At 40.5% G+C, this 18,615-nt stretch overlaps 1 protein-coding gene and 1 pseudogene across 1 annotated transcript; both read left to right on the forward strand.

Moving 5' to 3' along the window:
* Window positions 1-779: 779 nt before the first annotated feature.
* On the forward strand, window positions 780-12,069 carry LOC143825173 (vomeronasal type-2 receptor 26-like; annotated as a pseudogene).
* Window positions 12,070-12,126: 57 nt separating this feature from the next.
* LOC143825174 (vomeronasal type-2 receptor 26-like) lies at window positions 12,127-17,775 on the forward strand. Its single transcript, XM_077313201.1, has 6 exons — window positions 12,127-12,347; window positions 14,191-14,482; window positions 14,574-14,759; window positions 15,639-15,866; window positions 16,271-16,397; window positions 16,877-17,775. Exons 1-6 carry the CDS (start codon window positions 12,127-12,129, stop codon window positions 17,773-17,775), a joined length of 1,953 nt encoding a protein of 650 aa, XP_077169316.1.
* Window positions 17,776-18,615: the final 840 nt, after the last annotated feature.

Consider the following 18,615-nt stretch of genomic DNA (forward strand, 5'->3'; position numbering starts at 1 on the left):
TGAACAAGAACTTCTTTAACAATAACAAGAACTTCTTTAAGCTGTATAAAATGATGACTTTTTCATTAGAACTGCATGAGAATGAAACAGGGCTCCGATCATCAACTGTATTCTCGTTTCCCATTTTCTTTTACGGTAGCATTCTTTCAACTCCTACCCTGCTATATTGTTACTTTGATGGAATGCACTTTTATAGAAACATGGATGGGATGATGCAGGCCATCTAGTCCAACCCCTTGCTCAATGTTGGATCAGCCTAAACTATTTATGATAAATGTAAGTCCAAACTCTGCTTAAAGATCACCAGTGATGGGGAGCACACCAACATTTTAGGCAGCCCATTACACTGTTGGACTCAACTACCTGTGAGTTTTATTCCCTGATATCTGGAAATCTGTGCATAATATTTTACCTTATTCCTTCTCTTCAACTAATTACTCCATTATTTCTGTGGAGTTTTTTAGTCTAAAGAAAATCTAAATGAAAAATATGTTACCAAAAAGCCGTACCCAACATAATACAGATGTTGCTCTTGAAATTAAGTTATGCCTTAGATTTCAGAATGGTGTTGAATGTCCTCTGATTTGATAGAATTTCTGTGCTATTCAATCATAAAACGAGCAGCAATGTTTAAATATCTTTTTTATATTCTTTTCATATATTGATCTAGATGGTTCATCAATATAATAATATAATATGAATACCAATTATGAATTCTAGCTCAGGAGCAGCAGGAAGACATTTCCTCTTCTAGCAGGTGTTAATCCAAAGAACAAAGTATGGTGGATGGGAAAGCACTTGTCTGCAGCTCGAAAGAAAGACTTGTCATCGAGATTCTGCTGCTGGTTCTACCATGTCCTATAGTGTGCCCGATATCTTCCATTAATTGCTCCATATTTGATGATCCCTTTCCTATTAAACATAACTTTTATCAACCAGGGGACCTTCTTATTGGTGGGATTGCCTTTCAAGTCACTTACTACAATAACCCACCATCTTTTCTAGAACACCCAACACGTATGGTGATTGATGAACCTGGGTAAGGATTTCGATTTTGTTTCCTTGATTTAATTTGATCACTCTGTTCCTTCAGTTTGTTAGTAACCGTAGACTGAGTTTTCATTCTGTTTTATTTGCTTCATGTATACTTCAGCTTTCTGCCCAGTGGGAAATCAAAGTGGCTTCCAATTTTCTTTTTCCTTTTTCTCCACACCGCAACTTTGAGGGGTAGACTAGGCTGTGAATATCTGAGTGACCCAAAGGCATATAGAGAGCTTTCATGGTATAGTGAAAAGTCATATTGGAGTCTCCCAGATCCAAATGTCAGACATTAATCTCTACACCAAGTGGGCTACTTCATTTTGTCTTTCTGTAATTTGTTGAACCCATTCTAGTCATGGAAAGAATAAGCGACAATAGATTGTATTTTTAGTGGGAAAATGGCATTTCACCCAATTTCATGATTTCCATTTCTTAGATGACTCTAGCAACTAGAGGTGAGCAGAATCAGGCAATAAAATCAGAAATATAAATAATATTCACATTGTTTTGAACAAGGATTTGGAGTTAAGTATGTACGCTAGCCTACTAAAATAACCATCAACTTTTGTTGCTTTCCCCCTTTGTCAGATTTCAAGAAAGGCACATAACGATACACATGTCCATGGTCAAACTGAATGTTTACATTTTGATTTCTGGTTCCATAAGTAAGAAACAAATATTTCAGTTAGCAACATATTTTCTTCCATCAATCCCATCATAATCTATGTATTTTTCAAAATTATTTATGAATCAAATTCCACCTACTGTAACGCAGTTTTAGGCAATGATTGCAACTCAACTCCAATAGATGGTTACTGCATGGATCCATAAATATTCCTGTATATAACTCATGAAATATCTGTCCTCTGTTCACAGTTTTGAACCCCACATGTGTTGCTACATCTGTTTTCTCTTTAGAGGCAGTAGAGTGTCACATGTGCCTACTGATTCTTGTATCTTAAGTTCCCTCCTCCCCCTCTTGACTGATCTAGGGCATTTTGGACAAAAGATATAACCCACTGTAGACTCCTTGACTTTACAATAAGGCATCTGAATTTGAGGCTGGATTGAATCAGGGTTTAATGCTAACAACATTTCTAGTGAGGAATAAATATGAATTGGTCTGCAAATTGGGTTGGAATTCTTGTAGATTGACCTTACCGATTCCTACTGGAAGACCAATTATTCCTTTATCAATTTCAATGCTGAGTCTCTTGTTCCTTTAAATTATAATGTCTCCTATATTGTCTGAGCTCCAATGGTATTCATGCAACTTTGTATGAAGAAGTGATTGATGTATAAATGGCTGTCATGTTATTCTGAAGTTGAATGAAAAAGGATAGTGACCCAAACAGATAACAATGAGGTCAAGGGAAAACAAAAATATGAAAATGGCATCCACAGCTAGGGCAGAGAAAAACCATCTCAGACTTCATATTCCCCAACATGATTACAAAGAGAATCGACTTGCAAGAGGACATTATGAGCTGGAATAAGTCAGGATGCACCAAAGTTGGGTATAAACAAGGGTACAGATTTATTATCTCCCCAAGGTAGGCACAGCATGAGAAACCCTGACCTAGCAGGCAGTGGACTATAAAAACAAATGGTGGAGTCCAGAGTCTGTACCATTCCCAGCTGGGAAAGCAGATCTCCTTGTCTACTGAACGCTCAAATGAGAGGTGACCTATGCTGGCTACCAATGGGCACCAACCTCATTTGACTGCCCCTAGGCCATGTGGCTGGGTAGTGAGCCCCAGGCCTTCTACCACTTTGAAACATGCCACCTCTTAAGGAGGCCCTGAACCCCAAGGTCTCCGATGGCTCTCTGGACTCCTTGCCACCAGGGTCCATCGCATGAATACCTGCAGCTGTGCCAAAATATTTACTGTGGAACATACTAATCTGTGACAAGGCAGTATATAGATCACCATATGTTAGGTGGGAGGTATGCTGCTCTGGAAACGGCCCAGGCAGAGTTGCAGAGACCAACACACATTACACATTCTATTTGAAACACAAGACACCTGTGTTGAAACACAAGACACCTGATACCATGTGTGTACGCAGTGTATGCTTGTGTTCATCTCCAATTGGCCGTCCGTGGCATCAATGAGAGGCCAAGATAAGTATCGGCCATATATTTTTCATTACTAAGCTGAATAAAATGTGTATTTATGTAAGCCAACTATTTCCTAAAGGCATGGTTAAAGAAACTAATTCATAAATTAGAAGATAATTTGGGAGGATGAGCACTGTAAAGGAAAATTTGATTGTCCTTCTTTGCAGGTCAATCACAAAAAACTACCAGCACATTTTGGCCTTGGCTTTTGCTGTAAAAGAGCTGAATGAGAATCCCAACTTCTTACCAAACATCAGTCTGGGGCTGTACATCCTCAACTGCTACAACCTGGGCAGGATGGCTTTTAAGGCCACCCTCAGCTTACTTTCTGCACAGCAGAAGCTGGTCCCTAACTTCACATGTGATAACCGGCAGAAAGTCATAGCTGTCATAGGAGGGCGTTTGTCTGAAACCTCTGCTCATATGGCCTCAATCCTGAACATCTACAAGACTCCTCAGGTAAGTTTCACGCATGGAGGATGCATAGGATTCAAAATTCTAGCAAAACATGGAATGTTCTGATTTCATTCATTTGACATTTTCCCTCAGATCACTCATGGGTCATTTTCCCTTTCAAAGGCTGAAAAACAACAATTTCAATCCATATATCAGATGGTGCCAGATGACACCTATGAGTACAGGGGAGTTATAAAGTTACTTCATCATTTTAGGTGGTCTTGGATTGGCCTCCTGGCTACCGATGATGACAAAGGAAACCAGTTTTTGCAGAGAATACTACCTCTCCTATCTGAGAACAGCATTTGTTTTGCATTCACATACAAATTACCCAAGATGACTTACCTAAAAGAGCTTGCGGAACTCATTGTAAATGATGCTGAATGGTACTCAGTTCTTATGGACAGACAAACCAATGTACTTTTTGTGCATGGAGAAATTCCAACCATGATGGATCTAAGGATCTTTTTTTATCTAGCTTCATTCACATCATTGCCTCCACTGAGTAAAGTGTGGATTGTTACATCACACTGGGACTTTGAGTCATTCTCTGTCTACAGGATTACAGATACAGACACCCTCCATGGATCCTTATCCTTTACCATTCATTCTAATCAGCCTCCTGGATTCCAAGAATTCCTCCAGACTGTAAGACCTTCCTGGGCTGGAGGAGATGGTTTCATTCAGAACTTTTGGGAACAAGCCTTCAGCTGCTCATTGACACATGAGCAAGAGGATATGAAGGATTCTTGCAGTGGGGAGGAGAAACTGGAGAGTCTTCCAGGCCCTTTGTTTGAAATGCAGATGACTGGTTACAGCTATAATGTCTACAATGCAGTCCATGCTGTGGCTCATGCATTGCACAATATCCACACACATGAACCCAAACGCATAAAACATGTAGAAGGTGGGCGGTTGGATGTTCTAAATGTACAGCCATGGCAGGTACAACAGTTATTCACAATGGTCATAAAAGATAGCTGGTATTCTTGTAATTTCCATTCAAATTCACAAATTCTGTCCTGCCACCAAGATAATAAATGCCTATAGATTTGTGTTATCTGAATTGTTTGTAGCCTGGTAGCAAATTTTCAAGAATTAAAATTTTCTGATATTGGATACAAATTTTTTGGCATTTTAACTCTTCTTTCTGTTTTATTTTCTTTTTCAATCTAGTTACACAACTTTTTAAGGAGAATCTACTTCAACAATAGTGTCCGAGAAACCATACAATTTGACCAAGATAGAGAATTAGTTTCTGTTTTTGATTTGACCAACTGGCTTATCTTGTCAAATGGGTCCTTTGCTAGAGTGAAAGTGGGACGACTGGATCCTCAGGCCCCTTCAGGCAAAGAGCTGACTCTGGTAGAGGATAAGATTGTGTGGCATAAAGGCTTTAACCAGGTGAGAGAAGTGTTAGGTTTACTCTTCTCGATTCCTTCTTTTATCAGAAAGCGAACCCTATCGGTTTAAACAAAACCAAGTTTTAAATGACCTATATCAAGGGGAGGATTACATTTTTCTGTCTTTATATTCATTTATATAAGTAGACCATTTTGATCATTACCAACTCTTAGATATGTATATTAGTTAACGACATATCTGTCACCTCATGCTTGATTAATCACGGATCAATGGTGACAGCACATGAATGACAGTTGTGCAAGGAGGCCCCAATTCGATTTGGGTTCAGATGAACCCAATTCGGACAGATTTGGGTTTGTATTCAGCCAATTTGGACCAATTCGGGTTCGGCTGAATCCATCTGAATCAATTCGGAGCCAATGCAAGACAATGGGACCTTTGACTTGCATTGGAAATCCTTCCTGTGCCTTTCCTGATGGTTGGTGGGGAGGTGGTGTGAGTTGCACCCCTCAAAATTCTTGGGGAGCTTTGGGATGGTCTTTCTTGACTCCCCTGTAAGTTTCAAGAATATTGGGCTAAGGGGTCCAATCCTAGGGGCTCCCAAATAGGCTACCCCTATCTGTCCCATTGGATAGAATGGAGATTCGTAAATCTCTGGTTTTAAAAATTAATTTCAGCAGGAATTTAACCAGGAAATAGGCAATTAACCTGCTGAAATTAATTTCTTCCCACCTTTGAAGTCTATGGGAAATGGTGCCAGCCTCTTTGGGAGCCCCTAGGAAGGGACCCCCAAAGACCACTTCCCATAGATGTCTATGGGGATTCAAGTTAAAACCAGAGATTTCCGAATCTCCATTTTATCCAATTGAGCGGATAGGGGTACCCTCTTTGGGAGCCCGTAGGATTGGACCCCTTGGTCCAATATTCTTGAAACGTACAGGGGAGTCAGGGAAGACCCTCCCTGAGCTCCCCGATAGGTTTGAAGGGTGCAACTTGCACCTCCTACCCCCAGCCCCCAGGAAAGGCGGGGGAAGGATTTCCAATACAATGATGCCATTGACTTGCATTGGCTCCAAACAGAGCAGGCCAGGAAGGGACTCTCTCTCACCCTCCAGGAAGGAGATGATGAGAATAGTTGGGAAATGCTGCGAGAGTAGTTCCCCCATTCCCATCACCTCCCGTGGGGGAAAGGGACACTGCATGCCAGAGCTGCGGGGGAAACCTGTGGCTGGAATCCTAAGCAGTGCTTGGTGTCAGCCTCCAGGTGAGATCTGAATATCCACTGAGGTCCACTCAGAGCTCACCTGGGTTCCCCTGGAGAGAAGAGGGGGGTCCTCCACTGGTCTGTAGGGGAATATACCTGCACCCCTAGGAACACTAGTGGTAAAGGGATGCCAACCTCCTGGGGAGTCCTGGAGATCCCCCCAAAAAACCCTGTGAAGCTGGAAGACTTCATGGTGCCGACACACTAACCATGGAAGAGCCTCAGAAAGCAAATGGAGGAACTCAGATTCGGACTGTTTTCAATTCAGAAATGTCCAAATCGGCCGAGATTAAGCCGATTCTGCCGTTTCCAAATCCGAATCACAAATGCCTACAGAGAATCTCCTACTAAATAAAAAATTTAAATATTTTTGATGTAATTTATCTTCCCAACCCCCCCCCCCAAAAAAAAAATTATGGAGAAAAATCTATTATTGAAAGCCAATAATTTGAGTTAACTTCATTTTCAATTTAAGGGCAGGTGCTTCCCATTTCTGTCTGCAATGACCCATGCCAGCCTGGCTTCAGCAAGTCAAAGAAGGAGGGGAGGAAATTTTGCTGCTATGCTTGTACTCCCTGTCCAGAAGGGATGTTCTCTGGGCAGAAGGGTAAGAGGCCTGTTGTGAAACATTCTGGTCGGACAGGGAGAAATAATTGGAAAACCCTGATATTCTGCCATTTGGAGATAAGAAAATGCAGCATTCCATGACATAGAATTAAACACTGCCAGTTCCCCGAGACAAGGCAAAAGCATTTAACTGTATGATATAGTGTTCTAGAAACTTCCCTGTACTAAGACATATAGAAAATCATAGCCCTAAAGGACCCAGTTCTCAGAATAAGCACACTTATTTTGCACTTTTCATAGTGTGTGTCAGGCTGGACACCTGGCCAGGTACCAAAACCATTCGCTACAACATTTTTTCAAATCATATACATTCATATAGTGAGAAGGACCGGAAGGAAGAGGAAGAAGGGGAAAACATTAAATTCTAGCTCATTTCTATCATTGTGTCTTAGATATTGGTCACAGTTTTGAAATACTGAAGCAATTTTTTTTATTCCTTCAGACATGGATGCCTGTGTCAAATGTCCAGATGATCACTATTCCAGTGATGGTCATCATGAATGCCTTCCCAAGATCTCAACCTACCTTTCACACAAAGAAGCTTTAGGGATCATCTTAGTTACCTTGGCTGTATCTTGCTTTCTGGTCACAACTTTGGTGCTTGGAATATTCATGAAATACAAAAACACTCCCATTGTCAAAGCCAACAACTGAAGCCTCACCTACATTCTCCTCCTTTCCCTCCTACTCTGCTTCCTCAGCTCCTTGCTATTTATTGGGGAGCCTGGGAAGGTGACCTGCCTTCTGCGCCAGACAACTTTTGGTCTCATCTTCTGTGTGGCTCTTTCTACTATCCTAGCCAAACCATCACTGTGGTTCTGGCCTTCATGGCTACCAAACCAGGGTCCCACATGAGGAGATGGGTGGGTAAAAAATTGGCCCATTCCATTGTCCTTTCTGGATCCTTAATTCAAGCAGTGATTTGTATTCTTTGGGTCTGTATTTCCCCTCCCTTCCCACAAATGGATATGCATTCACAACGCAAGAGAATCATCCTGGAATGTAATGAGGGTTCTGCTGCCATGTTTTACTCTGTCCTTGGCTATCTGGGCTTTCTGGCCAGTGTCAGCTTCACAGTAGCTTTTCTTGCCAGGAAGTTACCTGGCAGTTTCAATGAAGCCAAGTTCATCACTTTCAGTATGTTGGTCTTTTGCAGCGTTTGGTTTTCCTTTATTCCAAGCTATTTGAGCTCTAAAGGCAAATTCATGGTGGCCGTGGAGATCTTCTCCATCTTGTCCTCCGGTGCTGGCTTATTGGTTTGCATCTTTTTCCCAAAATGCTACATCATTTTGCTGAGGCCAGAGTTGAACGTTCGTGAGCAGATAATTAAGGTCATGTGAGGATATCAGCCCTATTCTTCTAGATTCTTCTAACAAATGTTCTCATGACAACCAATGTTCGCATGGCAAAATACACTTTTAGCTCCTCTGTATCAAGCTAGGTGCCTACATGATAATATCAGAGTAGCATTTCTCATTTACCTTCGCCAGCTGCAATAACCCTAGTGCTGGTTTTCCAGCCTTATTCCTCTGCCTAGAAACTGTGAATATTAGCAAAGGGGATTGGCTTAGTATTGTAGAAAGAAAAATATTTCTTGCTCTACAAAAAGGCTGTGCCAGTTCACTGCTATGAAAATTATTTCTTGTGTCTACTGAGACTTCTAACGGATATATCAAAATAAGAACCACGAAAAAGTCTCCTTTATTGCTTATGCAACTTTTCTCTGTGATTTCTGAGTTTATCTTTTTTCCAGTGGGCCTGATGGCTCAGGCTAGGAAAAGGAGAAATAACTATCCTATTGGTCAATTTGAGAAGCTTTCCAGATCAGCTCATCTTCAGGTAATTCTTGGTTAATGCCTTTTGTCACAGCTGTGAATTGAAATATATTCATGTGCACTTTTCGTAAGTGTCTGTCTTCTCGCAATGGGACCTGAAGTCTGATAAAACTTAGTAACATATAGTAACATATAGTTTCATCTTGCTAGATGTTGAAATCTCAAGTTCTCTGAATCTTTCATCAGAAATTTTTAAGGATATATCTCCCTTTGTGTTTTGATTGTTTTGATACCTCTGAATGTTCCTGTTGTAAATTGTTTTTAACAACACAAGACCCTGCCATAAATTCTTCTATCTTGTCAGCTCTGCTGTTAATTAATTCCTTATCCACCGCAAACAAAGAGACTTGTAATTCTTTGTCTGTCAAAAATTTCTAAAAATTGAAACTTTCCGCATACCCGCATGCTTGCTTTGAGAAAGTATTCGCAGTGACTTCTGTTTCTGTGCAGAATAAAATATTTTCTTTTAGATTTCCACTCCTAGTGTGTTTATTGGCTGCAACAAACCAGGTAAACAGACCCAACTTTCAGCCCATCAATCCAGGGTGGCTCAAGGGAAGTCCTCAGAAGCTAAACCTATAGAAGAAGGAGGTATTGTGGTTGGGGAAGAAAGGTCCAGAACAGGAAGCACACCTTCCCAGCCTGGACAGAATTGAACTTAAAATTGCACATAGGGCCAGGAATCTCTGTGTGCTTTTTTATCCCTCCCTACCTATGGAGGCTCAGTTCAAGAAAACAGCAAAGCTAACATGATTCCATCTTCACCAAGCTAAGCTACTAGTGCCCTATATAAATGTGGGGCACCTAGCCATGGTGATCCATATGACCTTCACCTCTACACTGGGTTACTGTAATCTTCACTACAAGGGCCTACTTTGTTCTGTAATCAAGTTGTACAAGTTGTACAAAATGCTGCAACATGAGTCCTCACATGGTCACCATGGAGAACACACATGATATCAGTATTGCAACAGCAACATTGGCCTCCAGTTGAGTATCAGGTTTGGTTTGAGGTCTTAGTTCTAATTTTAAGTCAATTGGAATCCACTTTGAGGCACCTTCTGGTAGAGAAAAGCAGCATATAAGATCCAACTGTTCTTTTTCTTATTTTTCTTTTATATCCCTCATGTCAGTACCTGAAGAAATTCCAAAGCAGCTTACAAGCAACTGTCCCCTCCAATCCCCACAACACTCTGTCAAAACTGCTCTGTGAGAAAACTTCTAACAGAACTGGGACTAGCCCACATCACCCAGCTAGCTTCAAGTGGGTAAGTGTGGAATCAAAACCACACTCTCCAGATCAAAGGCCACTGCTGTTAAACACTGCTCCATGCTGAGAAGATCCATGCTGAGAAGATCCAGAGGAAGAAATCATATTCAGATAGTGGGGCTAAGAGAGCCCAATTTGTAGCATTTTTTCTAGTATGTCTAGGAAAAATGAACCTCTCGGATGCTCAGTAGTTTATTAGTGATGTTCCCAAGGGAATCTTAAAAGAGTAGGAACTGCACTGTTCTCCCTGACATTTTGTGGTTGTCTCCACCATCCAATGGAAACTAATTTGTAGCTGAACACCATCCTGAGTCAATATTCCTAAGACATTGGCAGGATGAAATATGTCAGAAACCTCTGACATGAAGAAAGGTTGGGGGAGCTTGATGTGTTTAGCCTAGAGTGGAGACGACTGAGAAGGGATCTGATAACCATCCTCTAGTATTTTAAAAGGGTGCCATATGGATGATGGAGCATAATTGTTCTCTCTTGCCCCAGAGGGATAGACCAGAACAAATGGGATGAAATTAATTCAAATGAAATTCCATCTAAACATCCGGAAGAAGTTCCTGACAATTAGAGCGGTTTCTCAGTGGAACAGGCTTCCTCGGGAGGTGATGGGTTCTCCATCTTTGGAGATTTTTAAACAGAGGCTGGATAGCCATCTGATGGAGAGGCTGATTCTGTGAAGGCTCATGGGGGCAGCCGGTTACAGTAGATGAGCAATTGGGATGTGAGTGTCCTGCATAGTGTAGGGGGTTGGACTAGATGACACAGGAGGTCCCTTCCACTCTATTATTCTATGATTTTATGATTCTACATGACATAAGATGCTGAGATGTCTGTAACAGACTGATATGGGGAAGCATTAAGGCCATTGATTCCAGGTAACTGTGTCTGGTTACTCCATAGTTTGGTTTCTTACATACACAAACAAAATCATAAAGTAAAGTAGAGGTCACAAGGAAAGATCGACAACAGTATTCTTTATGGATGAAGTCATTCATGAAGGTTCCTACTTTGCCTGAATCTGCATTGCATACAGAGAGAGTTCATTGCCATTTTAGCAAAACAAAAAAGTAAAAGTTTGCCTGTGGGACTCTGGAGAGAAGAAATTATCCTGTCTGTACATCCACTGTGCACAGTAGCAAGTGAGCGGCCCCGAAGCAGTCCCCAATGGAGTATAACTATCTCCACCCAAATTGCACAAATGACTGTTTTCTTCCTAGTTTGCAATAGATTTCCTGAACGAACTGACACAATGAATAACTTCTTTATGTTGTATAAAATGATGACTTTTTCATTAGAACTGCATGAGAATGAAACAGGGCTCTGATCATCAATTGTATTCTCTTCTGCCATTCTCTTTTACAGTAGCATTCTTTCAACTCCTACCCTGCTATATTGTTACTTTTATAGAATGCACTTTTATAGAAACATGGAGTTGGAAAGGGTGATGCAGGCCACCTAGTCTAATCCCCTCCTCAATGCAGGATCAGCCTAAACTGTTCATGATAAATATCAGTCCATCCTCTTTTTAAAGATCTCCAGTGATGGGGAGCACATTGCCACTTTAGACAGCCGATTACACTGCTGAACTATTCTATCTGTGAGTTTTCTTCCCTGATAGCTGGGTATCTATGCATAATACTGAACCTTACTCTTTCTCTTCAACTAATTATTCCATTATTTCTGTAGGTTTTTTAAATCTACAGACCATCTCAACAATGAAAAATCTGTTACCAAAACACCATACCCAACATTTTACGCATGCTGTTCTTTGAAATTAAGTTATGCCTTAGATTTCAGAATGGTGTTGAATGTCCTCTTTGATAGAATTTCTGTGTCCTTCAATTGTAAAATGAGCAGCAATGTTTAAATATCTTTTTAATATTATTTTCATATATTGATCTAATTGGTTCATCAATAAAATAAAATAATAATAATAATATTGGTTCATCAATAAAATAATGTAATATGAGTTCCAATTATGAATTCTAGCTCAGGAGCTGCAGTAAGACAGGTGTTAATCCAAAGAACCAACAACGTCATTGGCCGCATGAGGAATAATGTGGCAAAAGTGAATTGACACAATTTGGTGGACCGCAAAGGAGTTTTCTGCAGCTGGAAAGGAATTGTCATTGAGATGCTGCTGCTACTGATGCTGCTGCTGGTGCTACCGTGTCGTATAGTGTGCCCAATGTCTTCCATTAATTGCTCCATATATGATGATCCCTTTCCTATTCCTCACAACTTTTATCAACCAGGGGACCTTCTTATTGGTGGGATTGCCACTCAAGTTACTTACTTAAATAACCCACAATCTTTCCTAGAACATCCATCCCGTATGGTGCTTGATGAACCTGGGTAAGGATTTTGATTTCCTTTCCTTTGCTTAACTTGATCACTCTGTTCCACCAGTGAGTAATTAAGCAGAGACTGAGTTTTCATTGCATTTTATTTGCTTCAAATAAACTTTAGCTTTCTACCTAGTGGCAACTCAAAGTGGCTTCCTTTGCTTTTCTCTCTTCCTTGTTCTCCTCATCACAACTGTTAGAGGTAGATTTGGCTGTGAATATCTGAGTGACCCAAAGTCACATAGAGAGCGTTCATGGTATTGTGAGAAGTCATATTGGGGTCTTTCAGATTCAAATTCAAGGCATTAATCTCTACAACATGTTGGCTATTTCATTTTGTCTTTCTGTAATTTGTTCAAGCCATCTAGTCATGCAAAGCATGAGCAACAACATATAGTATTTTTAGTGGGAAAATGGCATTTCACCCAATTTCTTGATTTCCATTTGTGTTAGTTGACTCTAGCAACCAGAGAATAGCAGAATGGGGTAAGAAGGGTTAGAAACATCAATATTATTCACATTGTTTAAAACAAGAATTTGGGATTATATACACTAGGCTACTAAAATAACCAACCTATGTTGTTGCTTCCCCACCCCCCCCCCCACCCCCTTGTTGTTACAAGTAATAGAATACACAGAGTAGAAATGTCAGATTTCAAGAAAGGCACATAATGTTACATTTTTCCATGGTCAAACTGAATATTTACTTTTTGATTTCATGTTCTATGTGTAAGAAACAAATCTTTCCATTTGCTAAACATTCTTCCATCATTCCCATCAAATTGTATGCATTTTACACATGATTTGTGAACCACATTACACCTTCTTTAAATCACTTTTAGCTAACAATTGCAACTCAAGTCCAACAGAGGGTTCCTGTGTGGTTCCATACATTTTGTTCCAGTATAGAAACCATGAAACATCGGTCATCTGTTCACTGTTGTGAACCCACAGATGTGTTGCTACATCGGTTTTCTCTTTAGAAGCAGCATGGAGTCATATGTGCCTGCTTATTCTTGCAACTTAATCTCTCACTTCCACCTATTGGCTCTTCTAGGACTTCTGTGACAAAAGATGAAGTCAACTGTAGACCCCTAGATTTTACATTAAGGCATCTTGATCTGAGGCTGGATTGAGTCAGGGCTTAATGCTAACATCATTTCTGGCAAGAAATTAATGTAAATAGGCCTGGAAATTCAGTTGGTATTACGAAGAAGAAGAAGAAGAAGAAGAAGAAGAAGAAGAAGAAGAAGAAGAAGAAGAAGAAGAAGAAGAAGAAGAGTTGGTTTTTATATGCCACTTTTCTCTACCCAAAGGAGTCAAAAAGTGGCTTATAGTCGCCTTCCCATTCCTCTCCCCACAACAGACACACTGTGAGGTAGGTGAGGCTGAGAGAACCATGATATCACTGCTCAATCAGAACAGATTTATCAGCACCGTGGCGAGCCCAAGGCCTTCCAGCTGGCTGCATGCAGGGGAGCGTAGAATCGAACCTGGCTCGCCAGATTAGAAGTCCGCACTCCTAACCACTACACCAAACTGGAGCTATTGTAGATATTAATTGATTTTAGTGTTTCCAACTTCCATTTTTTTCTTTTAAAATTTAAATTCCAAGTCACTTGTTCCTTTAAACTTTAATGTCTCTTATATTGCCTGAGCTCCAATGGTATTCATACAACTTTCCATAAAGAATTGAATGATGTTTAAATGGCTGGCACGTAAGTCTGAAGTTGTATGAGAAAGGATAGCAACCAAAACAGATAACAATTCGTAAACTAGAACATCATTTGGGGTGATGCACACTGTAAATGAAAATTTGATTGATTTTGATTTTCAAAACCTCTTCTTTGCAGGTCAATCACAAAAAACTACCAGCACATTTTGGCCTTGGCTTTTGCTGTAAAAGAGCTGAATGAGAATCCCAACTTCTTATCAAACATCAGTCTGGGGCTCTACATCCTCAACAGCTACAGCCTGGGAAGGATGACATTTAAGGCCACACTCAGCGTACTTTCTGCCCAGCAGAAGCTGGCCCCTAACTTCAGCTGTGATAACCGGCAGAAAGTCATAGCTGTCATAGGAGGGCTTCTGTCTGACACCTCTGCTCATATGGCCTCAATCCTCAGCATCTACAAGACTCCTCAGGTAAGCTATAACCATGAAGGGGACGTAAGGCATAAAAATTCTAGCTAAACATTGAATGTTCTGATTTCATTTATATGACCTGTTCCATCAGATCACTCATGGCTCATTTTCCCTTGCCAAGGCTGACAAACAACAATTTCTATCCATATATCAGATGGTGCCTGATGACACCTATCAGTACAGGGGAGTTGTACAGTTACTTCATCATTTTAGGTGGACATGGATTGGTCTCCTGGCTATGGATGATGACAATGGAAGCCAGTTTTTGCAGAGAATAGTACCTCTCCTCTCTGAAAATAGCATTTGTTTTGCATTCACATACAAATTACCCAAGATGACTTACCTAAATGATCTGGCAGATCTGATTTTAAAGCAGGCTGAATGGTACCCAGTTCTTATGGATGGAAAAACCAATGTATTTTTTGTTCATGGAGAAACTCCAACCATGATAGTTCTAAGGATGTCTTTTTATCTCGCTTCATTCACTTCATTGCCTCCACTGAGTAAAGTGTGGATTGTTACATCACACTGGGACTTTGAGTCATTATCTGTCTACAGGATTACCGATACTGACACCCTCCATGGTTCCTTATCCTTTACCGTTCATTCTAATCAGCCTCCTGGATTCCAAGAATTCCTCCAGACTATCAGACCTTCCTGGGGTGGAGGAGATAGCTTCATTCAGAACTTTTGGGAGCAAGCCTTTAGCTGCTCATTGACACATGAGCAAGAGGGTATGAAGAAAGCCTGCAGTGGGGAGGAGAAACTGGAGAGCCTTCCTGGCCCTTTGTTTGAAATGCAGATGACTGGCCGCAGCTATAATGTCCACAACGCTGTCCATGCTGTGGCCCATGCTTTGCACAATATCCACACACATGAATCCAAATGCATAAAATTGCTTGAAGGTGGGCGGCTGGATGTTCTGAATATACAGCCATGGCAGGTACAGCAATTATTCAAACTGGAATTCTTCTAAATTCTCTTCCAATTCGTACATTCATTCCGCCACCATGATTATAAATGTTTAGATGTTTGTGTTGCCTGAGTTCTTTGCAGCCGGATAGCAAATTATCAAGAATTAAAATTTTCTTAATCTGGATCCGTATTTTTCATCTTTTTAACTCTTCTTTCGGTTTTATATTCTTTTTCAACCTAGTTACACAACTTTTTAAGGAGAATCTACTTCAACAATAGTGTCGGAGAAACCATACGATTTGATCAAGATAGAGAATTAGTTTCTGTTTTTGATGTTACCAATTGGGTCACCTTGTCAAATAGGTCATTTTCTAGAGTGAAAGTGGGACAACTGGATCCTCTGGCCCCATCAGGCAAAGAGCTGACTCTGGTAGAAGATAAAATTGTGTGGCATAAAAGCTTTAACCAGGTGAGTGAAGGAGACCAGTGTTTCTTTTATCTACTCAAAACCTTCTTTTGTCAGCAAGCCCACCCCCACTATGCAAACAAAACAACATTTAAATAACTAATATCAAGGGTAGGATTACATTTTTTTCTGTTTATTCACTTTCTATGTCAAGATTTAAGTAGACCAATTTGATCATAACCAACTCTTAGTTATGTATATTAGTTAACAACATATGTATCACCTCATGATTGATAAATCATGGATCAATGGTGAGAGCACAACCAAGCTCCTGATTTATACAAAATTCTACTTTGTTTTTTCTGATGTCATTTATCCCCCCCTCCCCCCAAAAATAGATTTATGGAAAACCATTTATTATCAAAAGCCAATAGCTTGGACCTAACTTCATTTTCATTTAAGGGCAGGTTGTTCCCATTTCCGTCTGCAGTGACCCATGCCAGCCTGGCTACAGCAAGACAAAGATGGAGGGAAGCCAATTTTGCTGCTATGCTTGTACTCCCTGTCCAGAAGGGATGTTCTCTGGGCAGAAGGGTAAGAGGCCTCTTGTGAAATATTTTGGTAGAATAGGCTTAAATAATTGGAAAAGCTCTGTTATTCTGCCATTCGGAGATAAGAAAATACAGCTTTCCATGACATAGAACTAAACACTGCCAGTTCCCCGATTTTGGGAATAGAGACAAGGCAAAAGCATTTAACTGTATGATATAGTGTTCTAGAAACTTCCCTGTACTAAGACATATAGAAAATCATAGCCCTAAAGGACCCAGTTCTCAGAACAAGCACACTTATTTTGCACTTTTCATAGAGTGTGTGTCAGGCTGTATACCTGGCCAGGCACCAAAACCATTCGCTACACCATTGTTTCAAATCATTTACATTCATATAGTGAGAAGGACCGGAAGGAAGAGGAAGAAGGGGAAAGCATTAAATTCTAGCTCCTTTCTATCATTGTGTCTTAGATATTGGTCACAGTTTTGAAATACTTAAGGAGCTTTTTTTTCTTCCTTCAGACATGGAAGCTTGTGTCAAATGTCCAGATGATCACTACGCCAGTGATGGTCATCACGAATGCCTCCCCAAGATCCCAACCTACCTTTCGTGCAAAGAGGCTTTAGGGATCATCTTAGTTACTTTGGCTGTAACTTTCTCTCTGCTCACAACTTTGGTGCTTGGAACATTCATGAAATACAAGAACACTCCCATTGTTAAGGCCAACAACCGGAGCCTCACCTACATTCTCCTCCTCGCCCTCCTCTTTTGCTTCCTCAGCTCCTTGCTGTTTATTGGAGAACCAGGGGAGGTGACCTGCCTTCTGCGACAAACGACTTTTGGCCTCATCTTCTGTGTGGCTCTTTCTACTATCCTAGCCAAAACCATCACTGTGGTTCTGGCCTTCATGGCTACCAAACCAGGGTCCCACATGAGGAGATGGGTGGGTAAGAAACTGGCCCATTCCATTGTCCTTTCTGGATCCTTAATTCAAGTACTTATTTGTACTCTTTGGATCTGTATTTCTCCCCCATTCCCTCAAATGAATATGCATTCCCAACCCAAAGGAATCATCCTGGAATGTAATGAGGGTTCTACTGCCATGTTTTACTCTGTCCTTGGCTATCTGGGCTTTCTGGCCAGTGTCAGCTTCACAGTCGCTTTTCTTGCCAGGAAGTTACCTGGCAGTTTCAATGAAGCCAAGTTCATCACTTTCAGTATGCTGGTCTTTTGCAGTGTTTGGTTTTCCTTTATTCCAACTTACTTGAGCTCTAGTGGAAAATTCATGGTGGCTGTGGAGATCTTCTCCATCTTGTCCTCTGGTGCCGGCTTACTGGGATGCATCTTTCTCCCAAAATGCTACATCATTTTGCTGAGGCCAGAGATGAATATTCGTGAGCAGATAATTAGGGCCATGTGAGGATTCCAGCCCAATTTTTCTGGATACCCAACTGAATGAATATTACTGTAATTAATATAAATTCATTAATCAATATATCCTAGAATATATGTATTTTACTATCAGTCACTGTCTTCATTAGACCAAAAACATCACTGTGTATCAGTTTTACAAAGCACTATGTCTTGCTTTTGCTATGCTGTGTTTTGCAACTGGGTCTTGTTCCCTTTACACATCAGACATTGGACTACTGTGGTACATTTGCTTATTTGAATGCCTTTAGTTCAATTCTGGCTTTCAATTGGCTAACTGCATAATTATCTCTGTGACTCAAATGCTCATGGCACTTTAAAGAGCAGTCCTTGCAATCACATTGCTTTGTAATGTTTCCTCTCTGCATGCATGCACAAATTCCCATGCATCTTGCCTATTGGAATGCACTCTCGTCTTAGTTTTATCTAAGAATTTTTATTAAATGATACAGACATGTATTTTCTTGTATGAGCTCTCATGAAAATAAGATTATTTGCAAGACTAGGTATTTAAAGGCAGTCTTTGACTATGAACTCTTCAGTTTCTGTGCTAGGTAGCATGCATATCATATTATATTATACCCTCTTCACCAAGTCCTTCAGCCATAAAAGAAATCCTAACTGCAACATTCAAGGATTCTTTCCTTTGTTCATCCAACTTTTCAAAAGACTTTTATCATGTGACACGAGTATGATTGTGCCACTGTCTATTACCTAGGTGTAATTTTGGAAAACTTATGTGATAATATAAATCTTTTTCATAAAGATGCTTGATTTGGCTATTTCTCTGCTTTTCTGTCTCTGTCTTTGAGAACAGCATTTCTCTGCT

Source organism: Paroedura picta, chromosome 16, assembly GCF_049243985.1.
Source record: "Paroedura picta isolate Pp20150507F chromosome 16, Ppicta_v3.0, whole genome shotgun sequence".
NCBI classification, from domain to species: domain Eukaryota; kingdom Metazoa; phylum Chordata; class Lepidosauria; order Squamata; family Gekkonidae; genus Paroedura; species Paroedura picta.